At 31.8% G+C, this 16,319-nt stretch overlaps 1 protein-coding gene across 2 annotated transcripts in view; it reads right to left on the bottom strand.

Moving 5' to 3' along the window:
• Positions 1 to 16,319, bottom strand: part of BOLL (boule homolog, RNA binding protein) — a 50,051-nt gene that overhangs the window by 17,591 nt on the left and 16,141 nt on the right. For both annotated transcript variants that reach the window (XM_011369216.2, XM_011369217.1), the window contains 4 exons: positions 14,806 to 14,877; positions 11,051 to 11,098; positions 10,140 to 10,268; positions 6,461 to 6,559 (listed from right to left, as the gene is read on the bottom strand). In XM_011369216.2, the coding sequence (XP_011367518.1) occupies positions 6,461 to 6,559; positions 10,140 to 10,268; positions 11,051 to 11,098; positions 14,806 to 14,877 (348 nt within the window). The remainder of the gene's footprint in view (positions 1 to 6,460; positions 6,560 to 10,139; positions 10,269 to 11,050; positions 11,099 to 14,805; positions 14,878 to 16,319) is intronic.

The following is a 16,319-nucleotide window of genomic DNA, read 5'->3' as shown; positions in this document are numbered from 1 at the left end:
GGTTGCTCTCTAAATCAGCTAAACAGTTATCATCCTGAGGTTTCCTTTTGTTGTCATCCTGGGAGTCCCCTTCGCTTTTGCCCTGTGTTGGATGCTTCCTTTTTTTTCATTAAATCTTAATCTCATGTCTTTTCTTAGTTTATTCTTGTTTTGGTGAAATACATGGTCTGTAGCATCCTTAGAAAGGATGCATGTGAAATAACTTTTTTTGAGACTATAGTATGAAAATGTCTTTTTCATTTATACTTGTCTATTATAGAATCCTAGATTGAAATTTTCATTAAAGAAATTTAAAGCTTTACTCCATTGTTTTCTAGCTTCCAGTTTTGCTGATCCTTTGTTATCTGTTTTCTCTCTTTAGAAGCTTAAATTTTTTTCTCTCTGCCATTCTGAAATTTCACAATAATTTGCCTTAATGTGAGTCTTTTGCAGTAATTGTGCCAATTAGTTAATGGGCCCTTTTAATGTAGAGACTCTTGTCCTTAACTTCCTAGCAAAATTTCTTGTATTAATTTTTTGGCAATTTCCTCTAAACCATTTTCTTGATTTCTTTTTCCGTAATTAATATTCGATTTCTTGAATTAATCTCCTAATTTTAATTTTATTTCTATTATTCACTTTGTCTTTTTTTGGTTCTATTTTCTGAAAGTGTTTGTCTATAATGTCTGACCCTTTCACATGTAATTTATTTCAGCTACTACATTAGTGGAAAAAATAGTGAAATTTGAGTAAGATATACAGTTTATTTAAGAGGATTGTATTAATGTTCATTTCCTGTACCAGTGTCTCCCAAGTTAAAGAACGGTAGGGTGAAAGGTATACAGAAACTATATTATTTCTACAACTTTTCTGTAAATCTGAAATTATTTTAAAATGCAAAGTTAAAAAAATTAAAAGGACTAAGATGTCTGAGAAAATATGAAGTGTTTGCCAGAATGCCTATGCATGGACCACTTCTCATTAATTTTTTCTTATCTCAGAGAGGATATTAATTATAGTTTCTCTGATATTTTCTTCTGCTTCCTTCATTATATGATTTTATGAATTTCTGTTTCTCTGTGTTGGTCTCTCATTCTGGACACTTTCTTATAATGTGACTGCATGTCCATATTGGAAATCAAAATGGGAAGTTCTCTGTGCATAAACGCTTGTCAATGAGCTTCACTGTAGGGATTTCAGAGGGCCAGCTAACTTTTTCTCTATGGTAGAGAGCATGCTTGGGTTAGAATACTAGATCTGCTACTTACTACCTATGCTATCTCAGGTAAGTTTCTTTTTATGCTTAAAGTGATCAAGGTTAATATTACAAGTAATTAGATATTTTGGCATCTCATATCCCCTAATATTATACACTGAGAAGGGCACATGACTTTTGAGATATTCTTGCCCTAAATGTATAACTTCTAATCTAATCAAGAGAAAATATTGGACAAACTCAAATTGACAATTTATAAAATAACTGAGCAGTACTCTTTAAAAGTGTCAAGGTTATGAAAGACAAGGAAAGACTATAAAGTTCACGTTAGAGGAGAATAAAAAGACATGACAAATCAATGCAATGTGGGATCTTGGATTAGATCTAGAAACAACAAAAAATAAGTAGAAAAACTGGTGAAGTTGGAGTCTGTTGTTTAGTTAACAGATATAGTATTGTACCAATGCTATATTTTTGTTTTCCCTAATTGTTCTATGATTATATAAATTGTTAAAATTAGAGGTTTGGTGAAGGGATACATAAACTCTGTACTATTTTTTACAACTTTTTATAAGTCTAAAATTATTTTAAAATAACTGGTTAAAAAAAGTTAAAAGGATCGGAATGTCTTGGGGAGGAAAAACGATATTTGCCAGGATATTTGCGCATGAATTGCCTCTCAATTTTTCTTGAAGAATGGTGAATCCTTTTTGACTTATAAATTCAAATAAATCAGGGTGGGTTTGTTTTACTATTAAAATTTGTACTCATTCTTTTTGTTCAATTTGTTCTGTATTCTTTTTGAGAATTACTATTTTTTGGTTGGGTTTGTCTCTGTTCTATTAGAACATTTTATCTTTCATCATTTTGTCTTTCATATTATCTTCTTTTGAATTCTGGGAGAATTTTTTTAAAAAACTCTATCTAGGATTTGATTTTCTGTAGTGACTACTATGGCCCTTTATGGCAAAGACACATTTAATTCTTTTCATCATATATATCAATAGTTTCATACAGTGTTTCTTTTTGTAAAAAATTATTCTTTATTAAAAATTATTGGGGTGACACTGATTAATAAAATCAAATAAGTATAAGTATATCATTCAACAGAAAGTCGTACATGTCTGGCATTGTGTGTTCTTACATTGGCCAGGAAACATTTCATCTTTCTCGTTTTTCGGTTTGTAATTACTGGGAAAATGGAATACAATTTTTAAAATGTATTTAATTTTTTCTTAAATATATGATTTTATACACATATACATATATATGCTATTTATCCTTGCCTTCAATCAATGTAGTGCCATATGCAAAAAATTTTTAACAGGACCTATACAGTGTGTACTTTTTAGTTTACTCATTCTTGAATGGAAATCTATTCATGACAATTCTAAAAGACTGGTTTCATGAGTCCTTGATTGTTCTTACTGTCCTTTGTCCCCTCTCTTACAGCAAAAATGAGGCTTGGTACACATAGAACCTACACATTTTCTAGTACCTAAATGGGTGAGCTTTTTTGGTGCCTGCTGCCTAGTTCTCTATTGAGTAAAGTAATTTATTCTTTAGAATATGCAGCTACCTATGGTTTGACTATGTACAGTGCAAGAAAATTTTTATCTTTTTGTATGTCTGGGGCTCTAAAGCATAGGCCTTTCCTGCTCCTGCCCTCTAGAATACAGTGCTTTATACTTGTCTTCCTCTGTCCTGAGGTCTTGCTGAATATGAGGGAATTTTAGTCTCTTAATTCCTTAATAAGAAGTGTTAATGCGACTGAAATGAGGAAATGGTTAGGAAGAAGATACTGGAATTTTTCTGTAGAGTAGCAATAAGTTGCTAATTTTTAGGTAAGTATATATTATGGGTCTCTGAGCTAGAAATACAGTGGTAGTAGGTCAAATCCCTTTCCAATTTACTTTTGTATCATGCTGTCTTTCCAAAGTGTAAGGTGTAACAGGCAAATAGCTGTATTTATCATTCAAGACTAACTGGTGCTTTAATTAGAAAAAATTCCTCACAGCTTGGCAAGTGATTAAATATTATCCTTAACATCAAATATTTTCATGAATAGCTAAGTAAACATTGGAGTTAAATTAAATGAACATTTAACTTAAAGGTGAACTTCAAATGACAGTTTCCCTAGTTTCCAGTATCACAATTCTCATAAGAACAAATTTATTATATAGTATATTAATGTAAAAATGGAAAAACACTATAACAGAAGCATTTTATAATTCTATAGTTATACCCGTCTTACCTAGGGGTTTGATATTGATCTTAAAAGCATAATGGTTCAAATGCCCAGATACATTTGTTCCTTCCTATAGACTAGGTTCAACGGGATAATTCTGACATTATGTGATTTTGCTTTATTGACTTTAAAACTTAATTCTGTATAAGATGTGACTCTGCTGAATTAGAAAATGATAGGCCTAATTAATACTATATTAATTTAGTAGTTTCCATTGTATGTATTTAATTTGACAGAATACAGTAGCCTGTGGCTTAAAGTCAATGAGTAGCTTCTGGCAGTCTTTTACAGCAGTTAGACTTGTGCTCTGAGCTCTGAATAAGGTCTTTAGTTCATTGATTAGATTTATTGTTTCAAGATAGTTTTGATATCTGACATTGCTACTTTGGGATATATCCAATTAACATCCTTAAAATTATAATCACAGTTTTAAAGATGACTTACACTTATAAAAACGATAAGCTCGAATTCTTCCAAAATATTTCTACCTTTCTATTTTAAATCACCAAAGTTTTTGGTACACTAGAGATAATTTGCATAGGAAGAATAAAGGCTAATGTTTTAAATGTCAATATTTTAATATCATTCTACTTTAATATATTTTAGGAAAAGATAAGTCTCCTAAAGATATAATGATAGTGTATTAAGATTTCTATGTTATAATACAAATGCACTATAAACAAAAGTAGATAATTTTTCACATGGTAAAACTTGTATAGTAAAGCATCCTATAGGGTTGTATAGTTTTAGGAAACTTAAAGAAGTGGTTTTAGAGTTTCTGTTCCTGAGCGGGGCGCCATTTTCTATTTAGGGCCACCAAATAACCTAGAGAAAAATATTGGGTATAAAACACATGAACACTAAAACTTAAAAAATAAAAACAGAAAATTTAAAACTCTATACAATAGCCTTGTGTTCAGTTTTGACTCTAAAAGTTCAATAATTTAAATTTTCTTTTTTCTTCATCTGTAACAAAAGGGGAATTGTGAGATTTTTTTCTATTCCTAACTCAAGCTTCCTATGATCCTGCATCTCTAAATTAAAAATAAAACATGCCAAATTTCATTGACTGAAATACACAACTTTTCATATTTGAAAACTTCTGAATCTGAATACATTTACAATTGATGGCAATGTTTTTTTTTATATATATATCTTTAACAATACATAAAATAATGGTATGTCTTACAATCCATGGTGTCTCAGATTCTCTGATATTATAATTAAGTAAGACGTGGGGGCTTTGGAGTAAGCTAGTTAACCAGTTCATAGCTTTTTGACTCTTCTCTAATTGTTAAATCGTACTTTGGCAGGACCAATATATTCCCTAGATGTACCTCATGTGAAAACCAGAATTATTATAGCCTTTAACAAGACATTAAATTCCAAACTTAAACAAGTCAGTGGTTTTGTACCCCTTTGTCCTGTGGCATAGTAGAGCAAATATCTCTGTGTCGGGATTGATGGGGTAAAATTCCTTTTAGTAGCATTTCTCTAGACTTACAAGAGGCAGTTTTCTGATTCCAGTTTTATTCTTATATGCATGAAAAAATATATCTCTTCATGTCACTGTTACAATTTATATTTGACATATGTATAACTTTCACATGACCAAATTAACAAGTTACCAGTTTCTCTGTACAATTTCTGCCATTTCCTAAGAAAATGCGGAAAAGTGTATAAACTAGAAGAATTAAACTTTAAGAATGTTTAACATTAACATTCTTTGTAAATTTCTCCTATCTTAGTACTACTTCATCTTCTATTAAAATTATTTGGTCAGTACAACTTTAATAATTTGTGTTTATATATATAATATATATTATATATGTCATATGTAACTGAAAATAAACAGCATTTATCTAATATGAAATAGCTATTTCAGCTACTTCTCGAGATGTATATTTGGAGAAAATATTAACATCAGAGGAAGTCTGTTTTACACTTTGTTTAGTAACACTCTGGGCTTTGATACTAGGTCAAAATAATGGTTTAATTTCATGTTTGCAGTACAGTGGTAATAGCAGTGAAGGAATTTAGTGAGTGGTGATGGGGTAAGGGAATACGAGAGATTGGGGAGGCTCCTTAAAGTAGACTGTTTTGGTATTGAGTTCCAACACATGGGATAGGTCGGAAGTATAAATATGAGTGTGAAATAGCTAATCTTGATCACTTTACTGTAAAGTGTATGCCTACTTTCCTTACCAAAATACACTGAAAGCAAAATTCATATCACCATCACAACAGTTCATCAATCTGTGGTTCTTTACTAAAGATATAGTCCCATTTCCCTGAAGTGATGATGCAAGAGTTTTACTAAGAAACCAGGTCATACGGGAATAAGCAGAATTCCCTGATACATAGTAGAGAGTCAAAATCTAGTGAATATATACTTGGATCTAACTAGATTACTACTCTTTGGCCTGGATCTGATTTAGGCTACATTAACACAATTCCCAAACTGAAGGAGTTTAGCCATTTTCACCTCCTCATATATTTTACATGCACTTAACATAGAAAATAAAAATCTGAAATATGAAATATTTCATATATGAAATATCTAGGCAAATTCATAAAAATGGAAAGATTAGAGGTTACCAGAGACTGGAGGGGAGGGGAGATGAGAAGTTATTGCTTAATGGGTACAGAGTTTCTTTTCATTTGGGGTGATGAAAAAGTTTGGAAAGAGACTGTTGTGATAGTTAAACAGCATTGTGGATGTAATAATTACCACTAAGTTATACACTTAAAAATGGGAATTTTAAGTTATATATATTTTACCATGGTAAATAAAATATTTTTGACTATTTGTGGTTTCTTACTTGTTCAAAACTAATTAACAGAAATTATAGTTAATTTGGAATTCCATTTCATTCACATGAAAGAGTTCATTAATTCTGTACTTCTGATCACAAAAGTGATATAAATATCTAAAATTGTTCTTTTCAAAAGAGAAATTTGGAAAACTTGAAATATGACTAAATAAAGACAGAAAAAAATCAAAACAAACTTCTTACTTTAATTGGTTCAGTCTGCATCACAGGTGCAGGCATAGTAATGGCACTTGGAGCATAAACCTGGTGATATGTTGCTTGAACTCCATGATCAGAATAAGGCTATTACAAAAAAAAAAAAAAGGATATATATTGTCTTTTATTTATTAATTCAAAATATTTATTCAACATTACAATGTACTAAGCATTTTGCTACACAATAAACAGATGAAAAACACATCCCCTGTCTTTAACTTACAGACTGATCACAGACAGACAACTCATCAAGTCCTATGAGACATGAATAGAGATGCATGGGAGAAAAGAACTACTTGATTTAGCTTAAGAAAGTTGGGGAGGATGGTCAGGAAAAGTTTTCTAGTGGAGTTGATGCTTGAATTTTAAGAATTAAGAAAAGAAAGTGGAAATAGTATGCACAAAGGAATAGGGGCAACTAAGAACACATCTCATTTGGAAGATCTACACAGTTGTCTAGTATAGCTGGAAGGAAGAATATACACTAAAAGACAGTTGAAAGATGAGACATCAGAGCCAAAGGTAAGGAACAGATCGTGTAAAAACAGATGTATCGCTTGTTCAACAGGTGGTGGAACTATTCATTGAGAGACAGAATACAAGAAAAGCAAGTTTGATGTTTATGTAATTGTGTGGGAGGGGGCTGGAGAGAAAAAGTTAGGTTTATAATATACAAAATTTGAGGTATTTGTAGGACTTCTCGTAGAGGTATATTCTTTATAGAAAGCTAAATGGTTCTATCTAAAGTGGTTTCTAGTTACCATCCCTCTCTATTAATTAACATAGTTTAGCCTATAACTTCTACCAGAAACAATATTAAAAGCATGCATATATCATTTTATATGGAAATAGCATAGAAATTAATAGCACAAATTATAAGCTAATATAAGTAATATTTCCAGAAAAATCTTATTAGATTCCACTAAATCGTGAATATATCATGATGATAAGTTATCTGATGTCAGGAATTAAGACTATGGTTTAATGCTAAAAGTAGACTGTGGTTAAAAATCTAATGTAAAAGAATTCTTATCTTACTCCTCGCTCCTTGAAAACCAGAAAACAACAAAAAGAATAAAAGATATATATTTTTAAATGCCATCAATTAAACAAGGAAATGTCCATGATCCCCAAACCACAAACAATTTAGAATGTCTGCCAAATGTTATGCAATTTGGACCAATGTAAGGAAGGATTCTGAAGCCTCCTTAGATGCCAGGAAAGATAAAAATTTGCCTAAAGGTCAATGTTCTGAAAGATCTATTCAAAAAGTCTCAAGTGTAGGGGTATGTCGGCCTGAAGCAGAACTAGGAAATATCAATAAAGATCCAATTTATATTACTAAATAGCAGGGGAGTGGAACTGAAGGAGTAATCATGTTTTCACCATTTTTGTTATCTGCCACCTTGCCTTGTAGCTGAGGAACACTGCTGGAGGTGAAACAGGGTGAAGGTAGAAAGGGAAGTAGCAACTACTATAACCTAATACAGAAAATGATCCCTAGAATGCTAAAAACCAGTGGAAGTGTATCTCAAACAGGAGACATAACAACACAGATACTTGAGACAACAGCCTGTTCCTCCCACCCTATATTTTGATAAATAGCTCATTTAAAGATTAGTATAAAGATAGCCTCATTTAAAGATTAGTATAAAGATAGGAAAGAAAGCAAGCAACCTAAGCATGCATACTGCCTCTTCTCATCTTCTCCAACTCCATCAAGGAAAGACAAAAAGTTAAAGAAAAAGACGAGAAATTATCCTAGAAAAAGTGGAAAAGTTCAAATAAATACACTTGAATCTTAAAGAAATTATACTAACATCTCTAAAACAGAGCTCAAAAAAGAGATTTTAAGCAAACAGAAAACATTTTACAGATAATGATGTAAGCAAAGTGGCAGAGCTTGGGATAAAAAAAGATTAAAAACAAAATAGACTTGAAAGCCTTATTAGTTATAATGCAAAGTTGAATAAACACAATGAGAAATATAGTGATAGTTGTCTTGAAAAATCACATAAAACATAAAAAGTACCCTGAGAAAAAAATTACCTGAGAAATGATATATATATTAAAGACAAAATAATATCTAATATATGCATAGGTGTTCCTAAAGAAGAAACAGAACTGGAATAAATTTTTTATTCCCAAAACTCTAACAGGGAAAAACAAAACAAAAGACCTCTTACTTAAAAAGTAGTCTGAAAATCAAAAGGGCAAACTGTTTCCCAGGCAAAAATATTATAAAGACTGATAAATTCCAAGACATATCTTGTGAAGTGATTTCAAGTTAAGATGGATTTCTTAGGCACACAAGGAAAAAAAAGCAAATGATAGACAAGAGGGAAAATCAGGCAGGCTTCAGATTTCTTTATGGCTACACTCAACACCAGAAGAGAGAAGACTAGGAAGTTTTAAGAGAAAAAAGTATTGTTATGGGTTGAACTGTGTTCCCTTCAAAACTTAAAGGTTGGAGTCCTAACCTCAGAGTGGGACTTTATATGGAGACAGGGTCTTTACAGAGGTAAGCAAATTAAAGTATGGTCACTAGGATGGAACCTAATCTAGTATGATCGGTATCCTTATAAAAATGGAAAATCTGGACACCAAGAAAGGAAAGATAATGTAAAGACCCAGGGAGAAGATGGTCATCTATAAGCCAATAAGAGATGCCCGGAATAGGCCCTCACAGCCCTCACATAGAACCAATCCCACCAACACTTTGATCTTAGACTTCTAGGCTCCATAACTGGGAGACAGTAAGTTTCTGTTGTTTTAGCCACCCAGTATGTGGTACTTTGTTCCATCAGCCTTCACAAACAAATACAATTATGATGCAATTATTTTGTGACTAATTTTATTTTCTTTCAGATTTGTGGACAACATGTTGAACCAACAAGCATGTAAGAACTCAAAGAATAAAGCATCCATAAGCCTTCTTCAACAAGAGTACTTGCAGATTCAATCAAGTGATAAATGGAGGATGAGACAAAGAATGGAGAAATCCTAGTAAAAGTATTGATAGTAAACATTAAGATCCAACTGTGGAAATTGTTCCAGAACAAAATCATAATATTATAAATGTTATCAATATAAAAAATAATATATTCAAATTGGGAGATGGGTACTAATTTCCTAATCCCTCACAATACTAATTTAAAACATATCATATACAATTCCTGGCACATAAGTGGTAGGATTATTAGCAATGGTTCAGGAATACAATTTAAAGACACTGAAGATGATATTTACCATTTGTAGTTATAAAATAAATTAGATTTACCTTTTTGAAAAAAGAATTTTTAAAATATTTTTTCTTGACTTAATTTTTATGTGGTTTTAATTGACAGAATGTTAGTAACAACAGATTGACAGGCAAATCAGAAGAAAGAGAAGCATTTGGTATTTTACTCTTTTCAAGGAGATAGAGTCAGGGATTAGCCTGGTAAAATGAACAGTTGATTTGAGAAATGATTCGGAACTAGTTAGTGAAGAAGTCTAAGATGAAGCATTCTTAGATATAAAAAAGGGGAAGAGATGTGAATAAAGCAAAGAAAACATAAGATATGCAGCTTCAATCAGGGTCCTGAACAAATATTTTTAGAAAAGAAAAAGAAATAAATGTAAGATGAGGTAGTAATAGATAAGTTACTTTGAGACTAATATGTACCTCTGGAACTGAAGCATCCATCAGAGACAGCGGAGGAGGAACACATCCACCATCTTGTGCAATTTCCACTGGTTGATAAATAACCTCAGATGGTTGTAGGTATAGGAATGGAGCAGAAGAGGCAGGAGACTAAAATGCAAAACCATATTTCTAATTCAAATATGATTAGTTAATCAATTAAACCAAAGGACTTACCCAACAGATGAGAGAAATATTTGTTTCATATTTTCCTAAAGTTCCTTTTCAGGGCTAGCACAGAAGTATCTTAGCAACAAATTAGGAACTCTAGGTTGTTATAAATTCCAGTTGTGTAGATGTCATTAAAGAACTTTTGTCACTAATAAGTACTAAAAGTTCTTAGTGCTTCAGAACCTCATATATAAATTCAGATTATTATATTAAGATCACTTTTAAAGGTTGTAATAATATAACCTATGGTATTTAAATTGGCATAAACATCTATTCTCAGCTTTGCGACTTCCCATGGAAGTAGGAAAATTTCAAAAAAGATTAAACAATCTTTTCGGTGGTATATCATTTGTTATCAAAGCTGGGAGATGGAATACTTATTTGGGAGTATAAGTCAAACAAGCAAATTTGAAGGGCTAGAAAAATGTTAAAATTTCTAATAATACTAATATAATTTTTCATGTTTATATAACACTCATTTATAAAATAGGTACACTTACATGATCTCAATCTTCACAAAAATCATGTGAGGAAACTTACAAAGGTATAGTGGTAACATTACTTTCATTTTACAAATGAGAAATCTGAGAAATACGCTGATTAAATGAAGTGCCAAAAGTATCACAGTTAATAAATAGAAGAGAAAGGTCTCAAATCTAGTTCTCCTGACTTTAATATTCATGCAATCTTTGCAAAAGCACAATAAATAAGTTAATATTTACCTGAGGAACACCCCACTGCCACTGTCCTGGTAGACACTGTGCAGGGGCCTAAAATGAAATAAAAAAGACCCCACCCAAGTTATAAACGAGGGTCGAAACTGGATAGCTACATGCAAGAGAATGAAGTTGGACCCTTATACCTCAAACCATATATAAAAATTAACTCAAAATGGATCAAAGACTAAAATTAAGAGCTGGAAGAAAACATAGGTATAAATCTTTGTGACTTTGAATTAGGCAATTAAAAAAATTTTGACATTAAAAACAAGCATCAAAGGAACAAAAGTAAAAAGATAAATTGGGTTTCATAAAAATTAAAAACAACAATAAGTGTTCACAAAGATATGGAGACATCAGAACCCTCATAAACTGCTAGTGGGAGTGTAAAATGGTGCAGCCTTTATGGTAAACAGTATGACATTTCCTCAAAACTTTAAACACAGAGATACCATGTAATTCAGCAATTCCACTCTGAGGTATAAGACCAAGGAGATATGAATACATGTCTGTACAACAACTTGTACATAAATGTTTGCAGCAGCATTATTTACAACAGCCACTTGGACTGGTCAGCTCCAAGTAGAAATAATCGAAATGTCCATCATCTGATGAATGGATAAACAAAGCATATATCTGTATAATGGAAATATATCCAGCTATAAAAAAGAATGAAACACTAATACATGCCACCACATAAACCATGAAAAAATGTTAAGCAAAAGAATACAGTAACAGAAGAGGAGTGACTGTTAATGGGTAAACTTTTGTTTTGTAGGGTTATTAAAATGTTCTAAAATTGTGGTATGGTTGCACAACTCTGAATTTAGTAAAAATCCACTCTTGTACACTTTAAATAGGTGAATTGTATGGTATGTGAATTATATCTAAATAAAGCTGTTATTTAAAAAAAGAGGGTCACATTATTTAAAATATTTATTGCAAAATGACAATATAAAAATAGAATTTTCTTAAATTAGTTGTATTATTTCTTAATAAATGTTTAATTCTTTACTTATTTTCCATTTTTAATAACCTTTTTTATTACTAAAAAAAAAAAGAAAAAAAGAAGACGACCCCATGGATCTACTATCTAAAGAAAATCACTGTTTGTGCTGACCATTTCAACTACTAAAAGGTAATATCACTATATTATAATGATGACCAAGATAATGTGAAGTTTATCTTCTGTATACTATATTCAGAAAGGCAGGATTATGTGTAATTTCTTAAGAAAATATTTTAATTAAAAATTAAAAAATCTTAAATAAAATGATTTATATGTAGTTAAATGAAATCACTATCTACTTAGGAAATGAAAAATATGAAGGAGATAAAGACTAATTAAAACATGCATTCTCTGATTTGACTAACAAAAACTGATAAAGTTATCGGTCTCAGAGTTTGTAGAAAGAAAGAGCAAGGGAAGATTTTTATTAAAGTAGGAATTTTAGGGGCAGAATGATGATGGCTAATTGAAAAAAAAATATGTAAAGTGAAATTATTTCTTACATTGCAAAATATTATTTTACAAATTGGTACCAAAATCTTTCCTGCGTATGTCTAGGTACCTTACTTCAATTTTATAATTTGTGTCGAGAGGAAAACCAGAGTCAAAGTATAAAATTAAACTGTATTAGAAAATTTCCGGAATACATTTGCAATGTCAAGTGAGCAACAGCCATATGTAATCAACTAATGAAGGAGGAGCTGGACTCAGTAAGGTGCAAGCAGAAAGCAACTTTACTCTTTTTCACCCTACCACTTTAAAAGCATTGAGTTGTTCTTATTTGCCTTCGGATAAAAATTAGGATGGATCATTTCTGGGGGTGTGGTAGATTCTAAATGCTGACTCTCTAGTTGGGTACTTTACTAGATTCTTTGGTGATCTCCCTTCTGAGAACTTTTGACTGCAATTCTAGCCCTTGATTCTGCCTAGAAGTTTACTTCACACAGATACTTTCTCTCCTGGGGTCGCCTTAAAATTTTTTTTGGAAGGAGTCTCTTCTGTGAGATTCACATCTTGCTCTTGGGAAACAGAAACCTTTGCCTGCCTTGAGTAGAAGTTCAACACATTTCCACTGTAGTCTTCTTGTCCTGGCTCTGACTCCATAGACCACTCCAGCTTCTTTGGACATTTTTTAGGAGCGGTCAGCTCCAAGTGGTACCATCTCACGAATTTCAAGGGACAAATTTTAAGGTCTCTTAGTCATTAGTCTTCTTCACTTGGTTGAAAAGGAAGGGAAATGCCATATCACTCTTAACTCTTGTTAAAGAAAGCCTCCTTGCCAATTTTTCTTATTGATCCCATTCTCCCCTCATATGTGCTCACGGTAGGCAGTTAGTTAAGGGTCTCGAAACTGGTTTCACAAATTTTGGCTTCTCATGCTAAATGTTCTGGTACCTAATGTTCTGTCTTTGGGGCCTCTGCTGAAATTCTGAGGCGGTTTAGGAAAAGTCATGCTATATATATATTTTAAATACATGCCATTAAGTTACTTTCACTTTTAGTAAGTGAAGGAAACACTTTAATTTTATATTTAGCATGGTAATAGAATTTAAAAACAAGTGACGTCCCCCAAACCCAGTCTAATACTAAAAAGAAATCTGATAATCTTAACATTTCACGTTGGCCTATTTTAAGATTTCAAAAAGAAAAAAAAAAAAAAGAAACAGATGAATTCTCTTCCACTATTTCAGAGGTATGAAAGAATGTGATTTTATTTGTGAATGCTATAGACCAGAGATTGGCAAACTTTTTCTGTAAAGGGTGAGAGGGTCAATATTTTAAGTTTTGTATGCCATAAGATCTCTGTTGCAAGTATTCAACTGTGTCACTGTAGCACAAAAGCAGCCATAAACAATACGTAAACAAATATGGCTGTTTCAATTGTACTTAATTTACAAAACACCGAAATGGTTGGCATTATAGTTCACTTATTCCAGTCTCCCACAAGAGTTAATGAAAAGAAGAATGCTGGTTTTCTAAAGGAGGGTGTCATAATATAAACCAAAATATTATTTTAATATGCATTATAGTTGACACTTGAGTAATATGGGTTTGAACTGCATGGGTCCATTTATACACGAATCTTTTAAAATAAATATACAGTTGGCCCTCCAGATCCCTGGATTCAACCAACCTCAGATTGAAAACAGTATTTCTAATCTGTGGCTGGGAATCCAAGGATGCGGGAGGTCGACTACATGCATAGTTCTATGCCGTTTTATACATGAGACTTGAGCAACCAAGGATTTTGGTATCCATGGTGAGGCAGTGAGCCCTGGAGCTCAAAAGTTGTACTCTGATTTTTGAATGTGTGGGGGGGTCGGTGCCCCTAACCTCCACATGTCCATAGTGTTTAAGGGTCAACTGTATATTAAACATAATAATAAAAAACTGATCTAATATTAACAGTAACATTAAAAAAATCAGCCTGTGGTTCAATATTTGTATCTCACTTTGGGAATTATTTCTAAAGACTTTTTAGATTAAATGTTAGCTAGGGGAGCAAAACTTACCTCATTACATTTTGTAAAAGGAAGCAAACAGTCCATCGTCCTGTATAACATTGTTTAGTTCTCCCATAAAACAAACAAACAAACAAACAAACCAAAAACAAAAAAAAAAATCCACTGCTATTAAGGCTTAACTATCTCTTTTTAATTACTAGAGTATTTGCATGAGAAAGAATAAAAGTTACTCCGAAAAGGACTGAAATTATCAAAGAGGATTTTCATTGTAATTTAATGTTTACCTGATAGTGATATGCAGGTTGCTGATAAACAGGCTGAGCTACCATCACAGGGGAACTAGATATAGAACGTGACTATAAGAGGAAAGAAAATGAAAAAATTATTTTAGGCAAAATTTTTAAAAATAGTTCATAATAAAATTTATCTCAAATTGTTACCTAAACCCAGTCAACTTATAGTTTATGACTGGAAATTCCATTTTCCACCTCTTGATATGACTTACTACCAACTCCACTAAAATCATCATAGTATTCCTACTTCCAAGTGGTTTCATTTCCATAGTAACGTTGAAACAACCACCAGAAAAGTTGCTTTTAGTCCAAAGATTGTGAAAATATAGTTCTAAGAGAATATTTAGAGGAAAATGGTATCTGGACTTAAGGTGACACTGCCTATTTCCATTGTGGAGAAGAGCAGTAGGTAATGCTTACATAGTATTTAGAACTGAATGAATACTTATACCTGATTTTGCCACTGATGTCCCACTACTTACAAATAATCATCATCCTATTCCCTTGTTATACATTTAATTAAAGCAAATAGATTATTTATTGAGGCATTTGTTAAATTCTGTTTTGTTAATTTGGCATTTAAATGAATTAATCATCCAAGAAACAAGTGATTTATCTATGTTTTAAGAAAGTATATGTCTAACACCTGATTGTTCAAAGTAATAGAGTAAATCCGAAAACACATTATTTAAAACCAGATCATTTAAAAACAGGCAAGTTGTTATGCAAGATAGGTAAAATAGGCTTTAATGATGGCAATTAAAATTCATTTTATGAAATGAGATCTAATTTATATTGTTTTAATGTTCACTCTCACTCCCCAAACTAAAAAAAAGCATCACAGTTTTGCACAATTTGCAGACTATTATATGCTAATAAAATTGTACCACGGATTAACATTAAGAGATAATAATATAATTTACTAATAGATTAAAGGAGGAAAAAAACATGATAATCTCAGCAGATATAGAAGATATATTTGTTAAAATTCCATACCCTTTCATGATAAAAACTCTTCTTAAATATAATAGAAAGTAACTTCCTTAATTGATTTAGGGCATTCTCAACCAGGTATGACTTTGCCCCCTAGGGAACACTTGGCAATATTTTTGGTTTTCATAAATGTGGGGAGGGTAGGACACTGTTAAACATTCCAAAATGTCAACAGTGCTTAGGCTGAGAAACCCTAATTAAAGAGTATCTTCTAAAACCTACAGTGTGTTTGTATGTATATATATACATATATATGTGTGTGTGTGTATATATATGTGTGTATAAATATATTAATGGTAAATTACTGAACTTGTTTCCTCTCTTAAAAACAAAGTCACTGTATTATTGTATTACTGCAGCAGAGATACTGTTAGTGCAATAAGTTAATGGGAAAAATATGACAGACAAAAGGGCAAAAGAAATAGAGGCATACTGAATCATAAATGATTATCTATATGAGAGCGTGACAGTTTAAATACCAACATTTAAAAATCAAAAAGCATTACTACACA

The sequence above is a fragment of the Pteropus vampyrus genome, unplaced genomic scaffold (assembly GCF_000151845.1).
Source record: "Pteropus vampyrus isolate Shadow unplaced genomic scaffold, Pvam_2.0 Scaffold146, whole genome shotgun sequence".
In the NCBI taxonomy this organism is placed as follows: Eukaryota; Metazoa; Chordata; class Mammalia; order Chiroptera; family Pteropodidae; genus Pteropus; species Pteropus vampyrus.
Note: the sequence above shows the minus strand (reverse complement) of the source record. Positions and strands in the feature narration are given on the sequence as shown.